At 35.1% G+C, this 25,018-nt stretch overlaps 2 protein-coding genes across 5 annotated transcripts; both read left to right on the top strand.

Annotated features, from left to right (window-relative positions):
* The first annotated feature begins 8 nt into the window (after nt 1–8).
* Nucleotides 9–21,279, top strand: RGD3 (ROOT GROWTH DEFECTIVE 3). Of its 3 annotated transcripts, XM_088109149.1 has the most exons (31): nt 11–171; nt 860–943; nt 1,053–1,116; nt 1,582–1,767; nt 1,854–1,948; nt 2,446–2,660; nt 3,188–3,242; nt 3,786–3,867; nt 4,408–4,742; nt 5,089–5,197; nt 5,327–5,921; nt 6,109–6,241; nt 6,437–6,505; nt 7,324–7,535; nt 8,169–8,388; nt 8,523–8,696; nt 10,061–10,486; nt 10,562–10,996; nt 11,127–11,246; nt 11,331–11,795; nt 13,470–14,008; nt 14,377–14,869; nt 14,946–15,014; nt 17,989–18,093; nt 18,171–18,398; nt 18,478–18,741; nt 18,817–18,866; nt 19,049–19,158; nt 19,256–19,338; nt 20,142–20,354; nt 20,747–21,279. In XM_088109149.1, the coding sequence occupies exons 4-31, from the start codon at nt 1,719–1,721 to the stop codon at nt 20,915–20,917; spliced, it is 6,114 nt and encodes a 2,037-aa protein (XP_087965275.1). In that variant the 5' UTR covers nt 11–171; nt 860–943; nt 1,053–1,116; nt 1,582–1,718; the 3' UTR covers nt 20,918–21,279. The 3 variants fall into 3 exon arrangements, with proteins under 3 accessions (XP_047181001.2, XP_087965275.1, XP_087965276.1); XM_047325045.2 differs by lacking the exons at nt 860–943; nt 1,053–1,116 and having other exon boundaries at nt 9–171; XM_088109150.1 differs by lacking the exons at nt 860–943; nt 1,053–1,116 and having other exon boundaries at nt 12–171; nt 1,676–1,767.
* A 1,098-nt stretch (nt 21,280–22,377) lies between these two features.
* On the top strand, nt 22,378–24,816 carry AMK2 (adenosine monophosphate kinase). 2 transcript variants are annotated; one of them, XM_088108645.1, is made up of 7 exons: nt 22,378–22,598; nt 22,676–22,762; nt 22,883–23,011; nt 23,111–23,245; nt 23,507–23,653; nt 23,801–23,875; nt 24,348–24,487. In XM_088108645.1, the coding sequence occupies exons 1-7, from the start codon at nt 22,422–22,424 to the stop codon at nt 24,378–24,380; spliced, it is 783 nt and encodes a 260-aa protein (XP_087964771.1). In that variant the 5' UTR covers nt 22,378–22,421; the 3' UTR covers nt 24,381–24,487. The 2 variants fall into 2 exon arrangements, with proteins under 2 accessions (XP_087964771.1, XP_047181009.1); XM_047325053.2 differs by having other exon boundaries at nt 22,380–22,598; nt 24,412–24,816.
* Nucleotides 24,817–25,018: the final 202 nt, after the last annotated feature.

Raw genomic sequence — 25,018 nt, 5'->3', positions numbered from 1 at the left:
AAAATGTGAAAGTGGTTCATAACACATTTTCTCTCGTCCTCTCTCGACTAATCCCTAGCTATTGACGGACTCTCTATCTCGACTCGCACACTCTGCCGCCTTCTGCTCACCGGCGGTTTTCTCTGCTCCGGCGCCGGAATCCACCCACGATCACTGAGACCGTAGCCTCTGGTTCGTTCTCATTCTCTATCTCTCCTTCCCTCTTCCTTCATCTTGTTCAATTTCGTGTCCGCCGCACCCGTGATCTATTATTGCTTGCTGTCTGCATTTTGGTACCGAATCAGAAAATAGGTTTTCACTGTTATTTTCTCAATTACCTGGCATTCGAATCCCACATTCAGGGTTGTTGAATCTTTTAACACTGCATAATACAATGGTGCTTTATCAACAAATCGAAACTCACGATTTGCTTGTTTTGTTTCGATTTTCCTTTCATTATTTACACTCTCACGTCTTCCTCAATCCATTTTGCTTGCTGAACTTGCTCTCTTCGTTTTGCACATAATGACCGTTTAGTCGAGACCACCCTATAATGCCAGAGAGAAAAAACCAATCCATTTTACGGTGGATGAAATGCGTATAAAGGTAGAAGATTCCTAACTGGTGGCTTTGCCTTAGAAATCAATTAAGGGCCGCAACAAAAACTAATCTGGCTGCAAGTTGGGCATTTGCTCATGTGTTATTATTACGATACTGCTATTACTGTCACCTCTATTTTATTAAAGAAGAATTTCCTTTTTATTAGCAAAGGCTAACATAGAGGACGGTGGGGAGGGTATTAAAATTAGAAGCATATAGTAAGCCACAGAAGTTAGAAGTTCTAATGAAGCAATTTAGATCATTTATACTTTTATGTCAGATTACCCCGAAAACAACCATGAAGAGGGCACCGAAGCAATGTCACAAACCATATCCTACCCTCATTACAAATTAAGCAGCCAAGGTACGCCTTCGAAGATATGGGCAGTACTTTATGTCCATGTGCACCATAAAACTGAACATTTTGACTCAATATTGTGTCTGTATACTTGCTAAAGTCAAATCCTTAACAGTGCTTTGTGGGATTCTGTTGAAAGCACTAATGCCCGACTGAAATTGCTGCTGCAGAACCCAAAGGTATGGACATGCATCAAGGATGACTCTATCCACGGTCTGGTTGTTGCATGGTTTCTACATTGTAACAATCCTGGGTCGTATTATAATCTCCCTCTGTTTGCATATGGATGTAGTTTGCCATAGGTTGAACGTCGCCAGTATTTTTATCACTTATATATCAGTAGTTTATTGTTTGACATGCTTGTCTATAACAGAGTCACTCAATGTTAACCAAGAGGCTCTACTATATTGTTTTGTGAATTATCCATATTTCCAACAAGTTATTTTGTATTATTCCTATCAAATATTACTATCAGGTAGAGTCTGTAGTTATTTGGAAAATTGCAAATAAAATATTGGTTTTTACATGATGTTAAGTGTTGTCTATTCCTAGGAATTACTACAGAGTGCATGGCTTGATGTTACCAAAGTTATTTGTGCCTTTGATAATATTCATATTTAATGGTAACTTATATGTGGATGCAGATTGCTGAAAGTTAGAAAGTACTTTGATGCATTGTTGCAAAAAGGTTCTATCCATGCTTTTATTCGATAGCATATTTTTTGGTTGGTACTGTAGATTATAGGCCAAGGGAGCAAATAAGCATTTGGAATGATTTGCCATGGCCCAGCAGTCATCTAGGCTCCAGCGCTTGCTTACTCTCCTGGATAGTATCCTTCACAATTTCCTTATTTTTACATTTACTTAACCCTTTATTTAGTTTTTTCCTGAATTTTCTTTAACCAAACTTTTAAAGCTGGGTCAACCCAAGCTACAAGGTTGACCGCTGCTCGTCAGATAGGGGACATTGCAAAATCACACCCTCAAGACTTGACCAGTCTTCTCAAGAAGGTATCAGTTTTGCTAAAATTCTATTCATACTATTTTTCTGTAATATGTTTCATTATACTGTCTTCATTAGTAATGTACTTGTACCTTTTCATCTCTGTTTCTCTGCTATCAAAAACATTTTGTTGGTGGATGACTCTATGTTTAAATATTGAGATATGAAACCATTTCTTGACCTGCTTTTGATGGTTCAAGCTTTTTGACATGCTTTTTAGCCTCTTTCGTGAAGTAAACGAGATTGAAGTTCTTAATATTTGCTTGCTGCTTCTTTTTTTAATAATTTTATTTAAAATAAAATTTCATCACAAGGTTATATGATTGCCTGCTTTTGTAATAAGAGTAGGTTAATGCTGAAACAACATCTAATAACTTTATTTAATTTGGTTTCAGCGTGTTTTGAAAGCTGTACAAGATAATCATTAAATACTTATGGTTGTTTCTTTTATTTAATGTTGATAACAATAATGGGCATTAACACCCTTTTTTCATGTGATGCTTAGGTTTCTCAATATCTCCGCAGTAAAAATTGGGATACACGAGTTGCGGCTGCTCATGCAATTGGATCAATTGCTGAGAATGTTAAGCACATAAGTTTGACTGAACTTTTTGCTTCTGTTTTATCAAAAATGAGTGAGAATGGGATATCTTGTAGCATTGAGGATCTGTGTGCATGGCCATATTTACAATCAAAAATTACAGGAAGTGCATTCAGAAGGTTGTAAAAAGAATGATTCTTTGACAGTTTTCTTTTGTTGCATAAAAATATTTCTATTTGAGAAAATAAAGAAGTACAGGTAATGGGAGTAATCCTTCAACATCAAAGAGAAAAATAATAAAAAACAAAAAACAGGCAGTGCTCGCCAGGCTGCCCAATTCTTTGCTTATAAAAACTAGAAATATCTTAAAACAGCTGTGGGCTGAATACTGAAGAGAGGAATAAGCAAAATTATATGAAAAAGGTTCAAGGGCTAAAAGACATCTTTAGAACTTTTGGCTTTGTACTTCAGTGTGTTGGACCAAAGAATTGCACCTAAACTGTACAATGACTGAGTTTTAGGCCAAAGTTCTTACCCAAACCTGTGTACCAAACTATAAAAATCTGTTCCAAATTAAAATGCATCTAGGGAGTACCATGAACTGAAAAGTTAAGACTTGATATGGATTGAAAAATAGTTTTTCCCTGCTTCTATTATGATGAATACATTTTATTTGGATGATATTAACGCTATCCCGTGATGGCAGCTTTGATATGAACAAGGTGCTTGAATTTGGTGCCTTACTTGCATCAGGGGGCCAGGTAGATCAATATACTCTCCCTCTCACACAAATTTTTATAACTTGTTGTCGATATGTTAGGATTTAAAAATACCATATTAATTGCAGACAGAAGAAATGTAAATGGTCTAGGAGTAAGGACACTAGAAGGAATGTGAAAAAGTACTTCTCTACTTTGTACAACTTTTATAAATCTAAATCTGTTTCTTCCCTCTAATAATTGATACTAGACTTGATTGTGATCTAAATTTTCAGCAAAAAAGATCAAGCACCAAACTACAGCGTATTTTTGCAAAATACCAAAGAATTGCATCCTTCCTTCCAATGATTTTCATAAATATTTTTAGTGAATATTGTAATGTGATTACATTATATTGGAATTAGATGTTTCAAGATACTACATTTGTTATGAAATTATAAAAGAAGTTTTTAATTGCCATCACGTTCTCATAGAGGCAGTCTATAAATGTTCTTGTATGTTTTAATTTCAATTCCTTTTGAGGTTTTCTATTGTCTTGATTGCATGTGCAGCTATTGCATAAATATTTGTCTTGTTCCATTTCAGGAATATGATATTGGAAATGATAGTATAAAGAACCCAAAGGAGCGATTGGTTCGACAGAAGCAAAATCTTCGACGTCGTTTAGGTTAGTAAGAATGCCTAATGGTGTAGTGTGCCATTGGCCAGGAAGTGCCATTGAAAGGATGACTAATAAATAAGTTGTTGATTGCTAAATTTGTATGGCATATGCTAACTCACTATCTGCGCTAGTTGATGTAAATGGACAAATGTTGAGAAGTTGATTTGGTGACAATTGTATTATGAGGTTTACCAAAGGAGTACCTGCCATATATTTTCAATGCTTTGATGCTCCTTTTACTTTTCCCATCTAAAGGAGTTGAAACAAGGCATTAATTTACTTTCCATTCGCTTAGGAGTCTATTTGTTCAAGTGCTTTTTTTAATTTAAAACATGCTTACTTATTTGTTGATTATGTTCATATAAAGCTTAAGCATATAAAAAAGCAATTGAAGGTCGTTGTATAGAAGCTAAATAGAGTAGCTTATTCAAATCACACTCAAAGAAAACTATATCATTGAATTCTGACCTTCCCCATGCCAAACTTATACTAATGCACCCTAAGTTTATGTGCTCCTGATTCTTGAAGCTCCCTCGATTAATGTAGGTTTGGATGTCTGTGAACAATTTATGGATATCAGTGATGTAATAAGAGACGAAGATCTTATGGTGTCCAAATCAGACCCACATCTGAATGGGATTGATCGTAGAGTTTTTACTTCTTGTTCTGCACATAACATCCAGAAAATGGTTGCAAACATGGTTCCTAGTGTCAAATCAAAGTGGCCAAGTGCAAGAGAATTGAATCTTTTAAAGCGTAAAGCAAAAATAAACTCAAAGGACCAGACAAAAAGCTGGTGTGAAGATGGAGGTACAGAGGCATCAGGTGCTCAAAGTTTGACTCCAAAAGGCACATGTCCCGATTCACTGAATTACAGTAAGGTAGTGTTCTGTTTTTCTCGTCAGTTAAATGATAATTTTTGGCCTCTAGGGCATCCCTCTGATTTCATTGCACTCCTATAGTCATTGGTGGCAGCAAATAATTTTTAATAACTATCATAATTATTAAACTTTTATTGGTTGTTGTTATTGCTATTTGGGGTGCCATCCTTTTGTCATTGTTGTATGATACAACCTTTTACACCTAAACAGGATAACAAGCTTTGGTCTGTTGGTGTCTTGGAAAATGCTATCCTAATCTCTGAATCGTTGATAAACTAGTAGATTATTTTTTCATCTCGTATGACAAAGTATGATTTGGAATTATTTTAATACATCATTTGTACAGGTATTCATGGATGTTAATCATGACGACGATGGCTTTGAGCATGATGGGGAAGGGCAATGGCCTTTCCACACTTTTGTTGAGCAACTTATTATAGATATGTTTGATCCTGGTAAACATTTCGCCCTTTGTCACTTTCTATACTATTTGAAAAAAGAATGTTGATATTTATCTTCTGCTGTATTTTCACATTTGTTTATTTATTTTCTTTGAATGCTCATTTATCAAATGCTGTTGGCAGTTTGGGAGGTACGACATGGTAGTGTGATGGCACTGAGAGAGATTTTAGCACATCAAGGTGCTTCTGCTGGCGTATTTAAACCTGATTCACACTTGGGTGGGACCTTGTTTATTGAATTAGAAGACAAAAGTATACCAACCACATTGAAGAGAGAGAGGGAAATTGATTTAAATATGCAAGTTTCAGCTGATGAGTTCGATTCAAACTTGAAGAGGCCAAAACTTGAAGATGTGTCATCACCAACCTTTATGGATAGTGTGATGACTTGCAACAATATTACTTCTGAAACCCATGGATGCAATTTAACTTTGGATTACGAGAATGGGCAATTTAATGGTAATTCCAATGACATGGATCTGGAGTCTCACTCTGATGGCTCACGTGATGCATGCAAAGAGTCTGCCAGTATAACAGAACAGAAAGGTCATCTTGATGACAATCAGATGCCCTCCGGAAATCTTATTGCGCTGAGAAATCTTCCTCAGAACTGTGAGCTGATGAACTCTGTTAAAGTGGCTAGAAGTTCCTGGCTTCAAAACTGTGAATTTCTTCAAGATTGTGTGATACGCTTTTTGTGCGTGTTGTCACTTGATCGGTATGATATTTTTTTTCTTTTATTTCTTTTAAGGCATGAACTAGATCCTGCTGAACTTCGGTTTATGTAACTGATTCAAAGTACTGTAGTTCCATGTGCTATTGATGGCTCTTTTGTTAAATAGATACCTCAAAGCTGTCACTTATTCTGCAAGTTTCTTTATTCATTTTTTGTTATTTTATTTCAGCTTTGGAGATTATGTATCTGATCAGGTTGTTGCTCCAGTGCGTGAAACCTGTGCACAGGCTTTAGGTGCTGCATTTAAGTATATGCATCCCGCACTAGTAAATGAAACATTGAACATATTGTTGAGAATGCAGGTAAACATTGTTTAATGCTGAAAATTACTTCCAGTTAATAATGTAATTTACAATGCTTAAAGATGCATTTTGCTTTTCAAATCATCTCTGTGTTTTTCCTCCCCTTGAAGCAATTTCTTCTTTTGATGGGTTTTGGTTTGTGTTCTCTTAGATTTGTTTTTAATCTTTATGCTTCTGTTGTTGCCTTTTGTTCAGTGTAGGCCAGAATGGGAGATTCGTCATGGCAGTCTTCTTGGTATAAAATATTTGGTTGCTGTGCGGCAGGTGCATATCTGTTTTCTGCCTATTTTCTGCCATTTATATTTGATACTCTGTCTCTCTCTATATTGGCACTGTTGTGTCATATCTGTTTCCTGCCCATTTTCTACCATTTATATTTGATACTCTCTGTCTCTCTCTATATTGGCACTGTTGTCTCTCTCTATATTGGCAGTTGCATATCTGTTTTCTGCCTATTTTCTGCCATTTATATTTGATACTCTCTGTCTCTCTCTCTATTGGCACTGTTGTGTCATATTTTATCATGTGCAGTCTATTAGATTTATGTGCAGTAATTATTTATAAAATACTGTGCATATAACTATGTTTAAATTTTTCTACTGCCTCTTTTCCGAGTATAAAAGTTTGTTTCTTGTGAAGACCATCTAGGCTCTTCCTGCCACTGTCTCTGTGAAGACCCTCATCAACTTCAGTAGTAGTTAGTACCGGAGTGGAAAGCCTACACCATTTGACTCTAAAGAAAAAATATCTATATCAAGTGTAGGACTGAGAGCAGGCTGATAAGATTTTGCCGTGTTCATTTTCAATTTGATAAACAAACTTCACACTACACTGCTAGAAAAACTTCAGACCAGAGCCCATCTGATTCTTATTTTGGTGTTTTTCTTAATTCAACGGTTGATGACAGTTGTAGGCATTGAGACTGAACATAATTGGTGTAGCGTGTTGTTCCATTTATGAAAACCTAGTAGTCTTTTCTTAATTGATGCGCTGCTTTGTTTTTTATTTCTTAAAATTTGAGAGGTTTTGCTTTGTTCCTTCTGGCTTTTGTTTTGCCTTGATGCGTCTTCTACGGATTCTAGGAGATGCTGTCTGATTTGCTCGGAGGAGTTCTTCCTGCCTGTAAATCTGGTTTGGAGGACCCAGATGATGATGTCCGGGCAGTTGCTGCTGATGCTTTAATACCTGCTGCATCTGCAATTGTTTCCTTGCAGGATCAAACATTGCATTCAATTGTGATGCTTTTATGGGATATATTGCTTGATTTGGATGATTTAAGTCCGTCCACCAGCAGGTATATTTTTGTATTTTCAATGACTGTAATATGGTTTATTTTTTAATGTATCCCAGATAGTATTTTATCTCCATAGACAGAAATAGGAAAATTATTAAATATGTTTTATATTTTTGGAATTACTGATTATTAAGAATTAAAAATTAATCAGTACTCTTATTTTTATATCATTACTCAATTGAATATGTTTTTGACAATAATCTTTCTTAAGGTATACAATAGCAGATGTATAACTATGGAATAAAAGTTATATGTAATTACCTTCTTAAATAATATTCCTTGAACAAAAGGTAATGATAGTTTGCATGGGTTTAAAACATATTTAAACCTTTTTTCAATTGTCGTTTGGTAAACTAATGGCTTAAATTTGTTTGCAAGTAAATGTGATGCATTTATGCTGTGTTTTTGATAATTAATTCTTTGAAGTAGCTGAATCAGAGTAGTCGCATGAATAAAAGTTCATCATTTATTTTAGTTCAGAGACTATGCAGAGAATAAATGGTTTTTATAATTTCAAACAGAAGCTTACCTCTAATTCTAGGTTTTACACTATGGTTTACATTGTAGAGAGGCCAGACAATTGTTTTACAATGTTATATTAGCATTAATAATATGTTAATTTTCTGTTTGCAGTGTAATGAATCTACTGGCAGAAATCTATTCTCAAGAAGATATGGCGCCAAATATGTATGAAGTTTTGAGATTGGGAGACAAGAAAATGGAAAATGGAGGTGGTGGTGGTGATTGCGATGGAGAAGAAAATCCTTATGTGCTTTCAACATTGGCACAACGTTTGTGGCCCTTTATGAGGCATAGTATTACATCTGTTCGCTATTCTGCAATAAGGACTTTGGTATATATTTTCTTTCTTGATTTTTTGTGAAAAAAAATTGAATTTCATCTTATCAAATGTATTTATTAAATGGTTTCTTTCTGACAAGAGGTGGTACACGTGTTGATGTCTTGCCATGATTTTTCTATCTTCAGGAGAGGCTACTTGAAGCTGGATATAAAAGAAGCATGTCTGAGTTGTCTGGTGCTTCATTCTGGCCCTCTTCTATATTTGGAGATACCCTTAGAATCGTATTCCAGAATCTGCTATTGGAAACAAATGAAGATATTTTGCAATGTTCTGAGAGAGTTTGGAGTCTCCTTGTTCAGGTATATAAGGCCTAAAAAAGGTTTATTTCATCTGGTTTTACATTCTGTCAGTTTTTGTGACGGAGAAACAAACGTATTTTCAGGACTATATGTTGACTGTTAAATGAAATTAGTTTATATAGTTTCAGAAATCATGTACAGTACTATGTTAAAATAAGTAGTAAAATTACATGCATGCACATCATGATCATTTATTTTTTTCCTCTCTTAGGCACTGTTTGGTTTTGAGGGCAGGAATTGAGATGATAGAAATAAAGAAATAAGTTGTAAATAGAGGATAATTAAGGAATAAGATTGAATTATATTTAGTTGTTTGGTATTGTATAAATAGATGAGAAATAAAGAGAGGATTTTAAAAGTTATGTAATTTCATTGGAGGTAAGGATAGAGGCAGAAAGATGAATAAAATTTGTGAGAAATATTGCATTGGGTTTCACTATTATTTTATTTATATATTTTCGTTTCTTCTTCAACCAACCAAGGAAAACTAGTTTTTTCCCTCCATCTCTTTTTCCCTCTATCTCTTTTTCCCTCTACTATACCGAACAGGGGGTTATAGAAGTGATAATTCTTATCGTAACCAGTTGTTATATGCTATATATGTTATTATGTTATCCTAGCAACGTAGTCATGTTATACTTTTGAGCTACTATTGCAACAATCTCTTTCAAGCTGGAGCATATAATAAATCACCTTACCATGTTTCTTAGAACTTTAGCTAATCCTGGACCTCTAGGAGGCTTTGTAAATACATGTGCTAGCTGCCTGGTCATTTAAGTTGATAAAGCCACTAAAAATGCACCTTTACATGATATTTCTTGGATTAGACTACAATCCATCTCTATGTGTCTGATAATGGCCTGGTTTATTTGTGCTTATTTTTTTAAGTGTCTTTTAATAAAATAAACAGATTTCAATTTTTAAATGCGATTAATCTGCTTATTTTAAAAATATAAATTTTTCTGTTTTTTTAATAAGCACATTCTGTCTGGATAAATAAGTGTTTTTTTAGAATTTTTTATTTAAAGAACATTTAATTTAAGTTTGAATAGATAACTGTAACTTTGGTTGTTTATTGTCTTATATTTTTTCATCAAAGTATTTTATGTTGAAAGTTTGCTTTGTTTCATGTAAATCTTTCCACTGCTTTATGTATCTAGTCAATCATCGTTGTGGTGTTATAAATGTTCACAGTGGTCCATTTTTCTGTAGAATTTTCTGCTCACCTCTTCCTTTGTCTACGCCCTAAAAAGTAACTCCTTAGTTTTCCACCTTAGGTCGTGGTTGTTTAAATTTTACATACCTGTATTGAATTGATATCTCTACTTTCTAATCCAACTAGATGTCTGCCTTAATAATCGTAGTGTTCTATGGAGGACTTGGAGATTGCTGCAAGTTTTTACGGGGCTTCTTGGATTGAACTTGCATCTACACCATTTGGATCAGCATTAGATGCCTCAAAGATGTACTGGCCTGTTGCTTTTCCACGAAAAAGTCAAATTAGAGCAGCTGCTAAAATGAGAGCTGCAAAAATTGAAAATGAATTTGGTATGGAATTTAGTCTTGATTCTATTAAAGGATCTATTCCACAAGATAGAAATGGAGATGTTCCTATGAATTCTGTTAAGATAGTTGTCGGTGCTGATGTGGACACATCTGTTACTCATACCCGAGTAGTTACAGCAACTGCTTTGGGATATTTTGCTTCTAAGCTGCCAGTGGGTTCTTTAAAATATGTGATTGATCCACTATGGAGCTCTCTAACCTCTTTCTCTGGTGTCCAACGCCAGGTAGGTATTTGTGTACAGAAATATACAGCTAAGCAAACTTCCCTACCTGCCATTAATTTTTCCTATTGTATTTAGGTTGCATCTATGGTACTTATTTCTTGGTTCAAGGAAATTAAGCTCAAGAATTCGTCCAAAAACCTTGATGGTATCCCTGGTGCCGTCAAAGGTTGGTTGCTGGACTTATTAGCATGTTCTGACCCAGCATTCCCAACAAAAGATTCACTTCTTCCTTATGCTGAGCTTTCCAGAACTTATGCAAAGATGCGCAGTGAGGCTGGTCAATTACTAAATGTAGTCAAGTCTTCTGGTATGTTTGATGAGTTATTGACAACAACACAAATTGAGTTGGACCGCTTGAGTGTGGATGATGCTATTGGTTTTGCTTCAAAAATTCCAGCTTTGTGTAATGATAGTTCTGCAAATGAGTTCTTGGCAAAGAACATCATGGATGATATTGAATCCTCCAAACAGAGACTCTTGACAACTTCTGGATATTTAAAATGCGTTCAGGTATACTTAAAAATTTATTACTTTGAACTTTCTTTAAGTGGTTCGTATTACATGATTGGTATTTCATGTGTTTTAAGTTGTCGTCAATGATTTTGACTTCCTTATTTATGGTTCATCTGATGATTTGCAGAGCAACTTGCATGTTACAGTCACATCTGCAGTTGCAGCTGCCGTTGTCTGGATGTCTGAATTTCCTACACGACTTACACCAATCATTTTACCTTTGATGGCTTCTATCAGACGAGAGCAGGTGTTGGTTTAGCCTTTTCTGTTTATCTTTTGCTTGTTTACATGTTTAATTTATTGATATTTGATAAAATGACATAACTTTCAGGAGGAAATACTCCAAATGAAGTCTGCTGAGGCCCTTGCTGAGCTAATGTATCACTGTGTTGCGCGTAAACCTTGCCCCAATGATAAATTAATTAAGAATATATGTAGTTTAACTTGCATGGATCCCTCTGAGACCCCTCAAGCCAAATCCCTTTGTACCATTGAGAGTATTGATGATCAGGGTCTTCTGTCTTTTAGAACTCCTGTTAGCAAACAGAAGTCAAAGGTCCATGTGCTAGCTGGTGAAGATCGTTCCAAGGTGGAGGGATTTTTAAGTAGACGAGGATCTGAGCTATCATTGAGGCTTCTATGTGAAAAGTTTGGTGCGTCATTATTTGATAAGCTTCCTAAGCTGTGGGATTGCCTTACTGAAGTTCTTAAACCTATAGAGGACACCAAGGAAAAGCAAGTTACTGTGTCTATTGAGTCTGTTAGTGATCCTCAGACCTTGATTAACAATATCCAGGTTGGCATTTAAAATTTTATCCGTGTTTTTGGTTCATCAAATGTAAAATTTTGCATCACTAGCTGCGAATGAATTAGTTGACTGCAGTATCAGAAAATGGGATTACATTGTCAAAAGAATGTCTTTCTCTCAGCATTTGGATACTGTTTTAATTTTTTCTTGTAATGTAGGATTGAACAGTTGAAGATAAGACACAAATGCAATGGATTTTCTTATTTTTCATAATATTGTCCCATCTGTAGGCTTTAAATAAAAGACTTAAAGATTTATAGTTGTTGAAGATGCTTGAGTGGGTGATTTCCATCATCAGGAATATGCATATATGTATGTGTGTGTGTGTATTAGCAAAAAGTGTATACACGAAAGATGTCAGGACAAGTTTAGACTATGGGAACCTGTATCTGTTAGACTTTTCAGACTGCCTAAAAACCGTCTTTTATAAAGATTTACAGGACTACTTTTTTGACTGCAGATGGAAATAGTTAATTCTCAACATTATTTCACTGACAGCCGATACAGCTTGTCCTTTCTTAACAAAATGATTTACAAAAGTCTTTTCTTGAGACTAAATTAATCTCTCCCCTGTACTTATGCATGCAATTATGTAGAATATGAAAGCATGTTACAAAATTTTGGTGGTGCCCATGATTATGTAAACACCAGTGAACCAGAGCATTATGGTGATAGACGTGCAAATATACTAGTTGAGATCTAGGGGGGCTCCAAATGTGCATTTTCTATAAGCACATTGTTAGGACCTGGAGGGTTTATGAAAGGAGAAAGATAGTAGAGAATAAAGATGAGTACTTAACTGTTGAGCAGTTAAGGGGGCGGGAAAAGGTCTATAAAAAGGACCTCTTTTGTAGTTACAAGTAGACAGTTTTTACCTTTGAGTTTGTAGACCGGTTTAGACCTGGTGGAGGAGGTTAAGCTCCTAGATTTTCCTAGTTTTATTCTTGATTCTTTTATGTGAATACAGTTCAATTCATTACCATTTCTTGTTGTGAGTTTTACTGAGGTGTGAGTGAGTTAGAAAGTTAGGATTCTTACCTAGATTCCTAACACACATGCAGAAGAACACTTTTCTGTTAGCTGAATATATTTATTTTTTATTGCTGCGTGTGGAAAGCGGTTTTGGTATTGAAATTTCTAAGAACCATGACTATGATTACACCCTTGCCTTAATGAACTCTTGAATTATATCTAGCTTACGTTGTTTGCTGAATTGAAGTTTTTGAGCATTATTTTGGGTTCCTAAAGAGGTTGACTAACTAAAATAAGTACTCTGTTGATTATAAATCTATTAAAAAAATTTGCCAAGGTAAAATTCCTCGGAAATATTTGTTGTAAAGAACCTTTCTTCCTTTTGTTGGCATTACTACCTATATGACAAGGTGCAGAAAAAGTTCTAGTAATTTTTTTGGTTACATGTATTTAAACATTCTTAGAAAATGTTATCTCTCTCTAATTATGTATCGTTGTGTGTTTTATGTTGCAATGCAGTTCAATGGCTTCAAGTAGAAATATTGCCTGTTTGTTGGAGTCATAATACATTTTTTGCATTGATTGTTTACTAGTTCAATAATTCTTCCTCTTTATCTTTATTCATTTGTAACCCGTTTTTAGTGATTGCATATAGTAATCTGCGTAATATATGGCATGGTTTTCTTGTAGGTGGTGCGCTCTGTTGCTCCCGTGTTAAATGAGGAGTTGAAGCCAAAACTTTTGACGCTTCTCCCATGCATCTTCAAATGTGTTCAGCATTCTCATGTTGCTGTCAGATTAGCTGCTTCACGCTGCATCACTTCTCTGGCACAGTCAATGACTGTGAAAGTTATGGGAGCTGTGGTTGAAAATGCTATCCCAATGTTGGAAGATTCATCATCTGTTTATGCTCGACAAGGAGCAGGCATGTTGATTAGTTTTCTAGTTCAGGGGTTGGGTGTAGAGTTGGTCCCTTATGCTCCTCTATTGGTGGTTCCACTTCTGAGGTGTATGAGTGATTGTGATCAGTCTGTCAGACAGAGTGTGACTCATAGTTTTGCTGCTCTTGTTCCTTTACTTCCTTTGGCTCGAGGCCTTCCTCAACCAATTGGACTAGGGGAAGGTGTATCTAGAAATGCAGAAGATTTGCAGTTTTTAGAGCAACTGCTTGACAACTCTCATATTGAAGATTACAAGTTGTGCACTGAATTGAAAGTAACATTGAGGAGGTAAACTGGACTCACTTGGCTAATATTTCTTTGGAGAGGGGACTGTAGTTGAATATTCTAATTTGGGAAGTATGGTTTGATAGTGAAGTTGAGTGTTAATTTTTTGCATAACGCCTGCTGTTATGCATAAAAAAAGAAATTCTGTTTGAAGTCTAGCAAAGATGACAATTTGGAAGTGTTGTCATCCGAGACCCCATGCACTCTCCTAATTTCTTTTTTCTCTAGTTACTTTGTTCATTCGAAACGTTTCAAGTATAATTATATTAGTTACTTTTTTCTCTATACCCTTTATATTTTAAAATTTGTGATCTATTAATTTTGCATTTACCTTTTATATTTTATTGTTACCGTTGTTCTTGTGTTTTCAGGTATCAGCAGGAAGGCATAAATTGGTTAGCTTTTCTGAAACGTTTCAAGCTTCATGGAATTTTATGTGATGACATGGGACTTGGAAAGACACTTCAAGCATCAGCAATTGTGGCCTCTGATATAGCTGAGCATCGTAATACAATCGGGAATGAGGATCTTCTGGCATCTTTAATTATCTGCCCATCAACTCTTGTTGGGCACTGGGCCTTTGAGATAGAGAAGTATATTGATGTTTCTGTTATATCTAGTCTTCAATATGTTGGTTCTTCTCAGGAACGAATGCTTCTTCGAGATCAGTTCTGTAAGCATAATGTCATTATAACATCATATGATGTTGTTCGTAAAGATGTTGATTTTCTGGGACAGCTACTCTGGAATTACTGCATTTTAGATGAAGGGCATATAATAAAAAATGCCAAGTCTAAAGTTACACTTGCTGTAAAACAGTTGAAAGCCCAACACCGCTTGATTTTGAGTGGGACACCTATACAGGTTTGTGGTGAGTTTACATCTCATTTAAGTTACATTCTGTAACTACTAATCTGACAAATGTTACCCATTCTTGCAGAATAACATAATGGACTTGTGGTCCCTCTTCGATTTTCTGATGCCAGGCTTTCTCGGAACCGAGAGACAGGTACCTTTTTTGCTAATTGTTATTATATTTTATGTTGTTACAATAATATACTGCAACACATGCTTGGTTATGTTATAATTGGAGAACATGATATATTTGGTATGTTAGGGTCTATTGTTTTTTTGCTTGTCATTATAATTCATGTTGTTACAATATTACAACTGTGACCCTTGATTGTTTTTTTGTTATAGTTTTGGAAACATGGTACATTTGATATGCTAGGGTCTGAAGCTTTTAGCTGCTTGTCATGATAATTCATGTGCAGGTCAGAACCATGTGCAGTTCTTATACAAGTTGATATAGTTGACTGATAAGCATCTAAGCATTTGGTGAGCCCACTTTCAAAAAGGCCAACTTTTAAGGGGGAGAAACTAAACACTTAAATACTACGTGCTGAGCATCACATACTACTTTATGTGGGACATAGGCATTCACTAATTACGTGAGTCTCTATTATAGCACCACCCTTAAGAGCCAATGTTTTGGCTGCTTTCATCCTATGATGCTTTACTGAGTGACGCATCACAAACTTCCTTGTTGGTCAAAATTACCTATCGGAGCCCTTTCTGAGATACAAGGAGTTCCAATACTAATTGATAAATACCCAAGCACGTCGGGAACCCACCCTCAAAAGCTATAGCCATTAAGGGCAATGATCAAATGCTTAAATGCTTCACCAAACTTTCTATATTAGTTGACTTGGGACTTAGACATCTCATAATACCAAATCCCTATCATTGACCAAATGAATTATATCCCTTGACATTATTTAAATGCATGTATTGAAGATTTCACATTGATTAGATATATGACTAAATTATACATTATATAAACTAATAAAATCTCACCTTACAAGTCGATTTTGTAAGATTGAGTTAGGTTCAAGCTCATCTTTCTAAGGTGGGGTTATGATCTATCTTAGCGAGGTTTGTTAGGCCTATATCCCACTATCAATCCACATACAAATATCTAGTTGCTTACTCAGGATGTCTAGTTCTCGGTATGAGGATTGAAAATTCCATATCAGTTAATATTGTTAAATTATGCAAACTGGTTTTGTAGGATTGAGTTAGACTTAAAGATCACTTTTTAAGAGCTTGTTTAGATTAGCTCAAGTCGAACTTAAAAAATATTTCCCAGCTTAGTTTACTGTTTCAAACCCTCATCTGGGTTTAATTTTTTTGGGGGCACTGTCTTTGGAGACAACATATTTTATTCCATTGTCTATTAATTGCTATGTGATAGAAGTGAACATGTCATTACATGTCCTCAACCGAAGCCTAGCTGGAATGTCATTGACCACAATGTCATTCATGCTTTTAATGAAATCTAGTATTACTAAATATGTTATGAATAAGTCTTTTTTTTCATCATACTTGAATCAGATTAAAATCCAAATGGAAGCACAAAATTTGGGTGAGAAACTAGCTTGGGAGATGCTTTATCTGCTCTCATAATATTGTACATAGGTTTCCCTTAGTTAGGGATATTCAACCTTATTTCCCTAAATATCTACAACTTAAAAAGGAGTAATTACAATAAATAGTCCTCTTATATCACTTAATATATCTCAAAAATCTAACCTGAGTATCCTAATGTCTATCACACGGGGAATGAAGAAGTTTACTAACCATGCTTAACAAAATAAGGGGGATCCCTTAATATATCTCAAAGTCTAACCTGAGTATCCTAATGACTATCACATGGGGAATGAAGAAGTTTACTAACCATGCTTAGCAAAATAAATGTCTGGTGTTGTTCTAGATAAGTAATTTAGCTTCCTAACCAACCTTCAATATCTCCCTGGTTTAGAATAGGATTCTTTTGGCATAGTAGAATCTGGATGTACAAGTATCAATTGGTCATATCCAACATACCAATTTCTTGTATAATATTGTATTTCCTGAGACATGACTTCCCTTGAGGGATCCCTAATTCCGAAGATGCTTGCCTTCCCAATTATTTATAATTAAATGAAAGCATGATGCGGTAGTGGGCCTCTTCAGTGTTCATACCTGAATCCCTAAAGTATCTATGGGGGTTTTATGGATAGAATATCACCATTCTTGGGCCTCTATACTTAGCCGTTTAATCATTTGCATTGATTTGGTACTTGACATTGGCTTTGTCCTTTTTGGTTTTTGTTTATCTCTGTTACGATCTAAGGTAGGGGTAATAATAAGGGTTGGAAAGTATATGAGCAGAGAGAATATTTAGTATAAGTTAATTAGAGTAAATAAATATAGTATAAGTTAATTAGAGTAAATAAATATATATTTAGGGAAATATTCAATATAAGATATTTATAATTAAGGATATATGCTAGGATAATATACGGAGAGATATTTATATTAAATATAGGGATATTTATATTAAATATTAAATATAAGGATATTTATATTAAATGCAGATATATTCTAGAGGAATATTTAATAAGAGATGGGCGGGAAATAATTAATATAAATAAGGTTAGAGTCCAGGGTTAAAGACAGACTTTTTATTATTGAGTTTTGTAACAGACATTATTGTCTTGTGAGGGAGGTTATGCTCTTAAAGTAATTGAAGGAGGTTATGCTCCCAATTATTGTTTACCCTTGTTTATTCAGATATTACCATCAATAAAAGAGATCCATTCATCCATTGTTATTCGTTTATTGTTCTATTACGTGTGAGAGAGAGTGAAAGGTTGTATTTGGTTAGTTTACGTACTCAGGTACGTAACAATCTCACACAGTAACACTCCTTCCCCTCACCAAAGAGCCATGTAACCAATGTACTATAAAACAATGTTCATTCAAATTTGTAAATTTCCCTCGTGATATTGTGTCCGTTTATCATATTTAGTTGAGTTTCTTTAGCATATTGTAGCCATCTAGCTCGTATTTTTTTTCTTAATGTTAGTACTTTCTCTACCAAGCACCAATGCATTTGAGTTTTTTAATTGTTTTCACAATATTTAATGTGGCTTTAACAGTTCCAAGCTGCATATGGAAAACCACTTTTAGCTGCAAGAGATCCAAAATGCTCTGCTAAGGATGCTGAAGCAGGAGTACTGGCTATGGAGGCATTGCATAAGCAGGTGACTTTTTCTTCTATCATTATTAAACTTCAATTGTTTTTTCTTGCGTTCTAATTGGATGTACTTTTGTCTTCTAGGTAATGCCTTTCCTCCTTCGTAGAACAAAGGATGAAGTCTTGTCTGATCTGCCAGAGAAAATAATTCAAGACAGATACTGTGATTTGAGCCCTGTACAATATAAACTTTACGAGCAGTTTTCTGGTTCTCGTGTAAAACAAGAAATGTCATCTATTGTAACAACGAATGAGTCTGCTGCACCAGAAGGAAGTGGCACTTCTACTAAAGCGTCTTCACATGTCTTCCAGGCAATTATATTTCTTCAATTATTAGTTAATTACTGTCCCTTCTATTTTTTAACACCCAGAAATACATTCCATGTTCCAGGCACTCCAATATTTGCTAAAACTCTGTAGTCATCCATTGCTTGTCACTGGTGAGAAGATTCCAGATTCACTTTCTCCCATCCTCTTAGAACTGTTTCCTGCTGGCTCTGATATTGTTTCAGAACTTCACAAACTCCATCACTCCCCAAAATTAGTTGCTCTTCATGAGATTCTAGAAGAATGTGGAATTGGAGTTGATAATTCCGGTTCTGAGGGTGCAGTTAACGTTGGGCAGCATAGGGTCTTGATATTTGCTCAACATAAGGTGATGGTTACGGTTTAGTTGGAGCTACCTTTTTTGTAAAGATTAATAAATGATTTACTGACTGTTTATTTGCAGGCTTTCCTGGATATAATTGAAAGAGATTTGTTTCAGACACACATGAAAAGGTTAGTTCCTGAACCTAATCATCCACCTAATAAATTTATGGTTGGATTCCCATTCTTGTTTGATTGCATTGAATGATTTTTTTGGTTATTGAACAGTTGCTGCTTGTTTATGCATGGAAATAAGATTATTTTAGATGGGTGTATTTATTCAGAGTTTTCATCTTGCGTATTTCTTGTGTCAGTGTCACATATTTGCGGTTGGATGGATCAGTTGCATCGGAAAAGCGATTTGAAATTGTCAAAGCTTTCAATTCAGACCCTACGATTGATGTTTTACTGCTTACAACGCATGGTAAAGTTTTTTGGCACACCTTAATCGATCTAACAATCAATTTTTCTTGTAGTTGTAGCTTAATATTTGGAAATTATATGAAATTCTCCATCTGCAGTCGGTGGGCTTGGTTTGAACCTGACATCTGCAGATACCCTTGTTTTTGTGGAGCATGACTGGAATCCAATGCGTGACCATCAGGTAATCATGATCCATTTGGTTATTTGGGTTTTCTTTTCAGATCAAGACAGTTCTAATTGTCAGCATAGAATTTATATTAGCTGTAGGATTGGATTTCTTTCAACAGATTTTTAATCAGGTTTTTCAGGTTCAACTCTAATTGTACGTACTAGATAGTGACAATGTCACCTGTGTCTAGCTTTAGAGGCTTGTTTAAGATTAGATTGTGAAAAAATCTTTTTTTTTTAATTGAAAAATGATATTTGAAGTTGTTTTTAGCCAACTTTTGTCAAAAAGAGCAGGGTCCAAAAGTAATCCAATTGCAAATTTGTTCTAGAAGCAAATAGCAATAATAGCTTTTGAACATAATCACTTGTGATTGATGAGAGATAGTACGGGGTTAGATAGGATACTATTTTTTAAGAAAAATATATTAATTCCGTGTTAATGAAAAAAAAGTTAAAATCTTGTTCATGTATGGTTTCTGAGAGAAAAATATATTTTATATTAATAATATACTTGAAAACCTAAAAATTACTTTTATAAATAAAAGGATTTTCACAATTATGGCCGCCACATGCCAAATGTTTTCTATTTCTATAGAATCTCTGAAAAAGAAAATGGTTTATTTTTTCACAACCTTGTAGTAACTTATGAAAAGCTCAAGCTAACAGCTGTTAGTGTTATGGGTTTATACTGTCTTCTTGCGTGCCTTTCTATATTTAATGCCCAACAGCATGGAGCTTTTGTAATCTTGCTTTTGATAAGATGAAATTTCTAATATTTGTTTTTGTAATGTTACTGGTTATATTAATAACCTACAGGCTATGGATAGAGCACACAGGTTAGGTCAGAAAAAAGTAGTTAATGTCCATCGGCTAATAATGCGTGGTACTTTGGAAGAGAAAGTTATGAGTCTACAAAGATTCAAAGTGTCCGTGGCTAATGCTGTTATTAATGCTGAAAATGCTAGTATGAAAACAATGAATACAGATCAGTTGCTTGATTTATTTGCATCAGCAGAAACCTCCAAAAAGGTATGACTACTTGTTTTTAGCTAGTTTAGTACTCTAAATGCAGAATAGTAGATTTTGAATGAGTATGACTGGGTCAGTTATTTGGTGAAATGAAGATTGAGCACTATTATGTGTTTTTATTGTGTTTTTCTGTGATATATGTATTTCCTTGCAATTTTATGTTGCTAGAAGGTTAGCGTCACTTTATTTTATGGACGGGGGCTTTTGTCTCTGGCTAGGGTGTTGGAATTTGTATGCAACATTCTTGTGAGGTTTGAACCATTGTAATTTGAGAGAACTCCCTAATATACCAAATAACATGATTTTTTTGTTATTTGGGTGAGAATAGTAATTTACCTTATTTTATTTTTCTTTTCTGATGCTTTTGATGCTTTGGACTTGATCATTTATAGGGTGCTAATGCTGTAAAGAGTTCAGAGAACAATTCTGATGGAGACGCTAAATTAGTAGGCAGTGGGAAGAGATTGAAATCGATACTTGGCGGGTTGGAGGAGCTATGGGATCAATCACAATATACAGAGGAGTACAATCTGAGTCAATTTTTAGCGAGGCTTAATGGCTAATACCCCAGATTCATTTCAGAGTCAGTGTACATATCCAAGAGTACAAATTTTGACATTGTAACATCATTTTTTTCTCCCCCATGCCCTTCAGTCATTTTTTGTCGTCACTTTTTGTACACCCCAGTTCTGGTATCTGCTCGTGTGCATGCAGACCAGGTAAATCAGAGTCTGTATTTACAGGGCATTGAGGATAGCGAGGTTTGAGTGGCTGGTGGAAGCTTGTGGTGGTGATATGTAGAGAAAAGTACCAGTGATGGCTTCAGGAGGGATGGAATAACATTTTTTGGATTTTGTATATATGCACAGTCAATCCTAATTATAGTTATAATCGTTTCTAACATGAAATGATTTTCATTTTGCAATGTTCATTGGAAAGCTAGAAATACAAAATTACCAATACCTCAAATCTGCTATCGTCGTTATGCTAAGCCATTGTAGACAGCTACGGAAACGCATTTTTATTTGTGAAGAATTGATTAGGTTGGATGGTTTTTCGGCTAGTGAGTTAAAATGGAATAAGTGACGGGTACAATTAAGTTATCATTTATGGTGCTTTGGAAGATTAAAATTACCTAGTTTTGGGTTATTAAAATATGGAAGAGCAAGACCAAAAGCAATAATTATAGATTTTATCAAGTTGGGTATCAGATTCTTGTTCTCTCTCTCTCTCTCTCTCTCTCTCTCTCTCTCTCTCTCTCTCTCTCTCTCTCTCTCTCTCTCTCTCTCTCTCTCCCATTCGTTTAAACATTAAACTTGTTTGGAAATGATTACCAATTTTAATTCTACTACTTGACTGCATTATGGATTATTTACAAAGTCTGTAATTTGTAGTGGAGGCGAGTTAAATTTTATAAAGCTTGAATTTGGTTAATATCTGAAATTCAAGATTTGAGGTGTTTACCTGCGAGAGTGGTCTCCATTAGTCTGATTGAAAAATGATTTGCAAAAGATTATTAAATGATTTATAAATCTAATTTTAAAACTAAAGGTTACTGTTTGTTTTATTTACTTAAATATGTGAAGTTGTGAATTCTTTTTCAACGACTCAAAAAGTTACCTTTTAAATCAAATGTTTTATTGTAAGATTTTGAGTTGATTATTTTAAAAATAACCTTTTCTTCCTCTGCTTCATGTACTGTAAGGCATCTTGGACGGGGTGCAACATAAACTAGGAAGCAAGTAATAAAGAATATTGAAGTGAATCTATATGTAATGATTTTCACATATATCCAAACATGCCTCAATCTAATTTTTCACTCTAAAAAGTAGTGTGAATAACTTATATCACTGTTAGAAAAATGATTTACATAATGTTTAAATTTATCATTGATAAGGAAAAAAAGGATTGATAGAAATATAAAATTGGTAAATGTCTTTTGGCAGGTGGATGGCGGCTTGTGTAAAACGGAAGGGTAAATTAGGAAATATGAAAATAAAAAGTGAAAATAAGCTTATATGAGATGAAGGAGGTGATATCGAAAGGCGGAGAGAGAAAGAGAAAGAGATGGGTTGCATCGTGAATCTCAACGGCGCAGCAGCCGCATCACTTCGTTTGCCCACTCCGACTGAAGGCGACAAGAAGGAGCGTGGATTTTGTTGTTTTCCCCGACGCCACCGTCGCCATCATCAGTTCCGACCTCCTTCCGCTCCAACCGCTACCAATTCCCGTTCCCATTCTCTGGTTCGTATCTCCATTTTTCCTTCTATCGTTCATTCTATTTGATTGGATTCACAATTCACCGTTATACACACAAACAGACCGTCACCAATGAAGCGCTCAATGTTATGATTTCTGGGGCTCCCGCTTCTGGCAAAGGCACTCAGTGCCACCTCATCGCCGACAAGGTTACTTCCTTTCTCTTTCTACTGCTTTACTAATACATGCACTAACACATAACATAACCTTCTTTTTAGTTTTCCTTCAAATATGCTCATTCCTTCAATTCATCTAAATTATATACTCAGTACGGTTTGGTGCATATTGCTGCTGGAGATTTACTTAGGGCAGAAATTGCCACAGGAAGTGAAAATGGAAAGCGAGCCAAGCAGTATATGGAGCAGGGGCAGTTGGTCCCTGACGAAATTGTTGTCATGGTATGTAATCTTTGTAATCCAATCATACTTTTTCTCTTCAATTCATTCTTGTTTTTTACTCTTTCTCTTTCTCTTACCCTCCATTTTCTTATGCTATAGATGGTCAAGGATCGTCTCTTGAAACCAGATTCTAAAGAACGTGGTTGGCTTTTGGATGGTTATCCCAGGAGCTTGTCTCAGGCCACTGCACTGAAGGGATTTGGGTTTGAGCCTCATACTTTTCTTCTTCTAGAGGTAAACATTTTGTTGTTTTCCTTTAAACTTTTCTACCTCTCATAACCCAATTTATTTTTCATAAATCAGTTGGGTGATATTAGAAAAAGGAAGCCAAATGAATTTTAATAGTGATACTCAGTGAAATTCTGTCATAATTCCCAAGATGATATATTATGATGCTGGAGACCCCTGTATTGTCGCTATAAAAGTCAATACCATTGGTCTTAAATGCAGAAAAGACAAAGTAGCTTTTCTTATCTTTTACTTTTGATTTTTCAGGTTTCTGAAGATTTGCTTGTGGAGAGAGTAGTTGGACGGAGACTAGATCCTGTTACTGGGAAGATATATCACTTGAAGTATTCTCCTCCAGAGACAGAAGAAATAGCTGCAAGGCTTACCCAACGCTTTGATGATACTGAAGAAAAGGCAAGAATATATCCCTAGTCTGTTTTTTTTTTTTCTGAAAAGATATCAATTCTTTTTTTTAGATTATTATTTTATACCTACACTCACATGTAGATTATAATTGTGTCCAATTGAATGTTCTTTACCATTGTCGTTTGCTTGACTTAGGTGAAGTTGCGATTGAACACCCATCATCAAAATGTGGAGTCCGTCCTTGCCCTGTATAAAGATATAACTGTTAAGGTATGCTCTATAAATTCTCTCTTACATGTGCGCACATGCTTGTTCAACAACAAAAATAACGGCATAAGCAATCGTGTTGAACATCTGTGGAGTGGACATCATTTATAAAGCATTTCCCTATTTATCACTTTTATAGTGGATAATCCATCAACCACTGTATAAAACATGGATATCCACAATTGCATACTTGTTCTTGTGGACTAGATGCCAAGTGTATCTTCTCAGCATGAATAAAAAGAAAAAAAAATGGACTTTGTGTATTTTGAATTAAACAATAATTAGTAATATAAAACATTTCATGTATTCTGAAACTGGAACAGTTACATTGGTTGATAAATGCTTGATGCTTAGCTACTTTAAGCTTTAATTGCTGTGTTTCTTCGAGTGTTATTAGTGGCTGGTTTCGGTCAGTTTATTTTGCATTCAAGAAGTTTCTAATAACGCAAAAGCTAAGATATAGAAGAAAATATAGTTTGGACAGGTTCTGCTCGGAATAATCGGGTGAAGCCCACTTAAAGGTACATTTTTGTCTTCAGATTAATGGAAATGTCTCAAAGGAGGAAGTATTTGCTCAAATTGATAGTGTACTGACAAGTCTTGTAGAGCAAAGGAAGGCTGCTTCAGGATCTGTGGCAGCATAGAAATCCATCTTTTGACTTTTTCGTATAGCATGGAGCATTGGTGGTGATAGTAGATTCGATGTTATTTATTTAGTCATAAGAGTCTTCATTCAAATTTCTCGTGAAGATTATCTCACGGCTTTATACCACTCCATTTGGAAAGCAGTGTGATGATTGGTTTGGACCATGAACGAGGACCTGTGGCAGTGTAGTGCGCAGAATATTTTCCAAGTGTTTTTTTTTTTTTTTTGAGAAATGATTACCATAAAATCGATTTCATGTAATGGCTAGCTTATAAATGGAGGATTTTGTGAATTATCATTTGCTGGCTCCTGTCAAAGCTTGGTCGGTATGTGTTGTTCTTTACATTTTCTGTACATTATTCGTTGATAACTGAAAATCACATATTCGATCTTTCGAAAAGGAAAATGACCTATTCTATGTTCTTGATTATATAGTTTACTTTAATGTTGTAACAGTGTCGTGGATGTGAAGATTAATACTAAAATGATGTAATGTATTA

Source organism: Vigna umbellata, chromosome 3 (genome assembly GCF_029865625.1).
Source record: "Vigna umbellata cultivar VRB3 chromosome 3, Vumbellata_1.0, whole genome shotgun sequence".
Classification (NCBI taxonomy): domain Eukaryota; kingdom Viridiplantae; phylum Streptophyta; class Magnoliopsida; order Fabales; family Fabaceae; genus Vigna; species Vigna umbellata.
The sequence above is the reverse complement of the archived record's forward strand: the minus strand, read 5'-3'. Positions and strand labels throughout refer to the sequence as shown.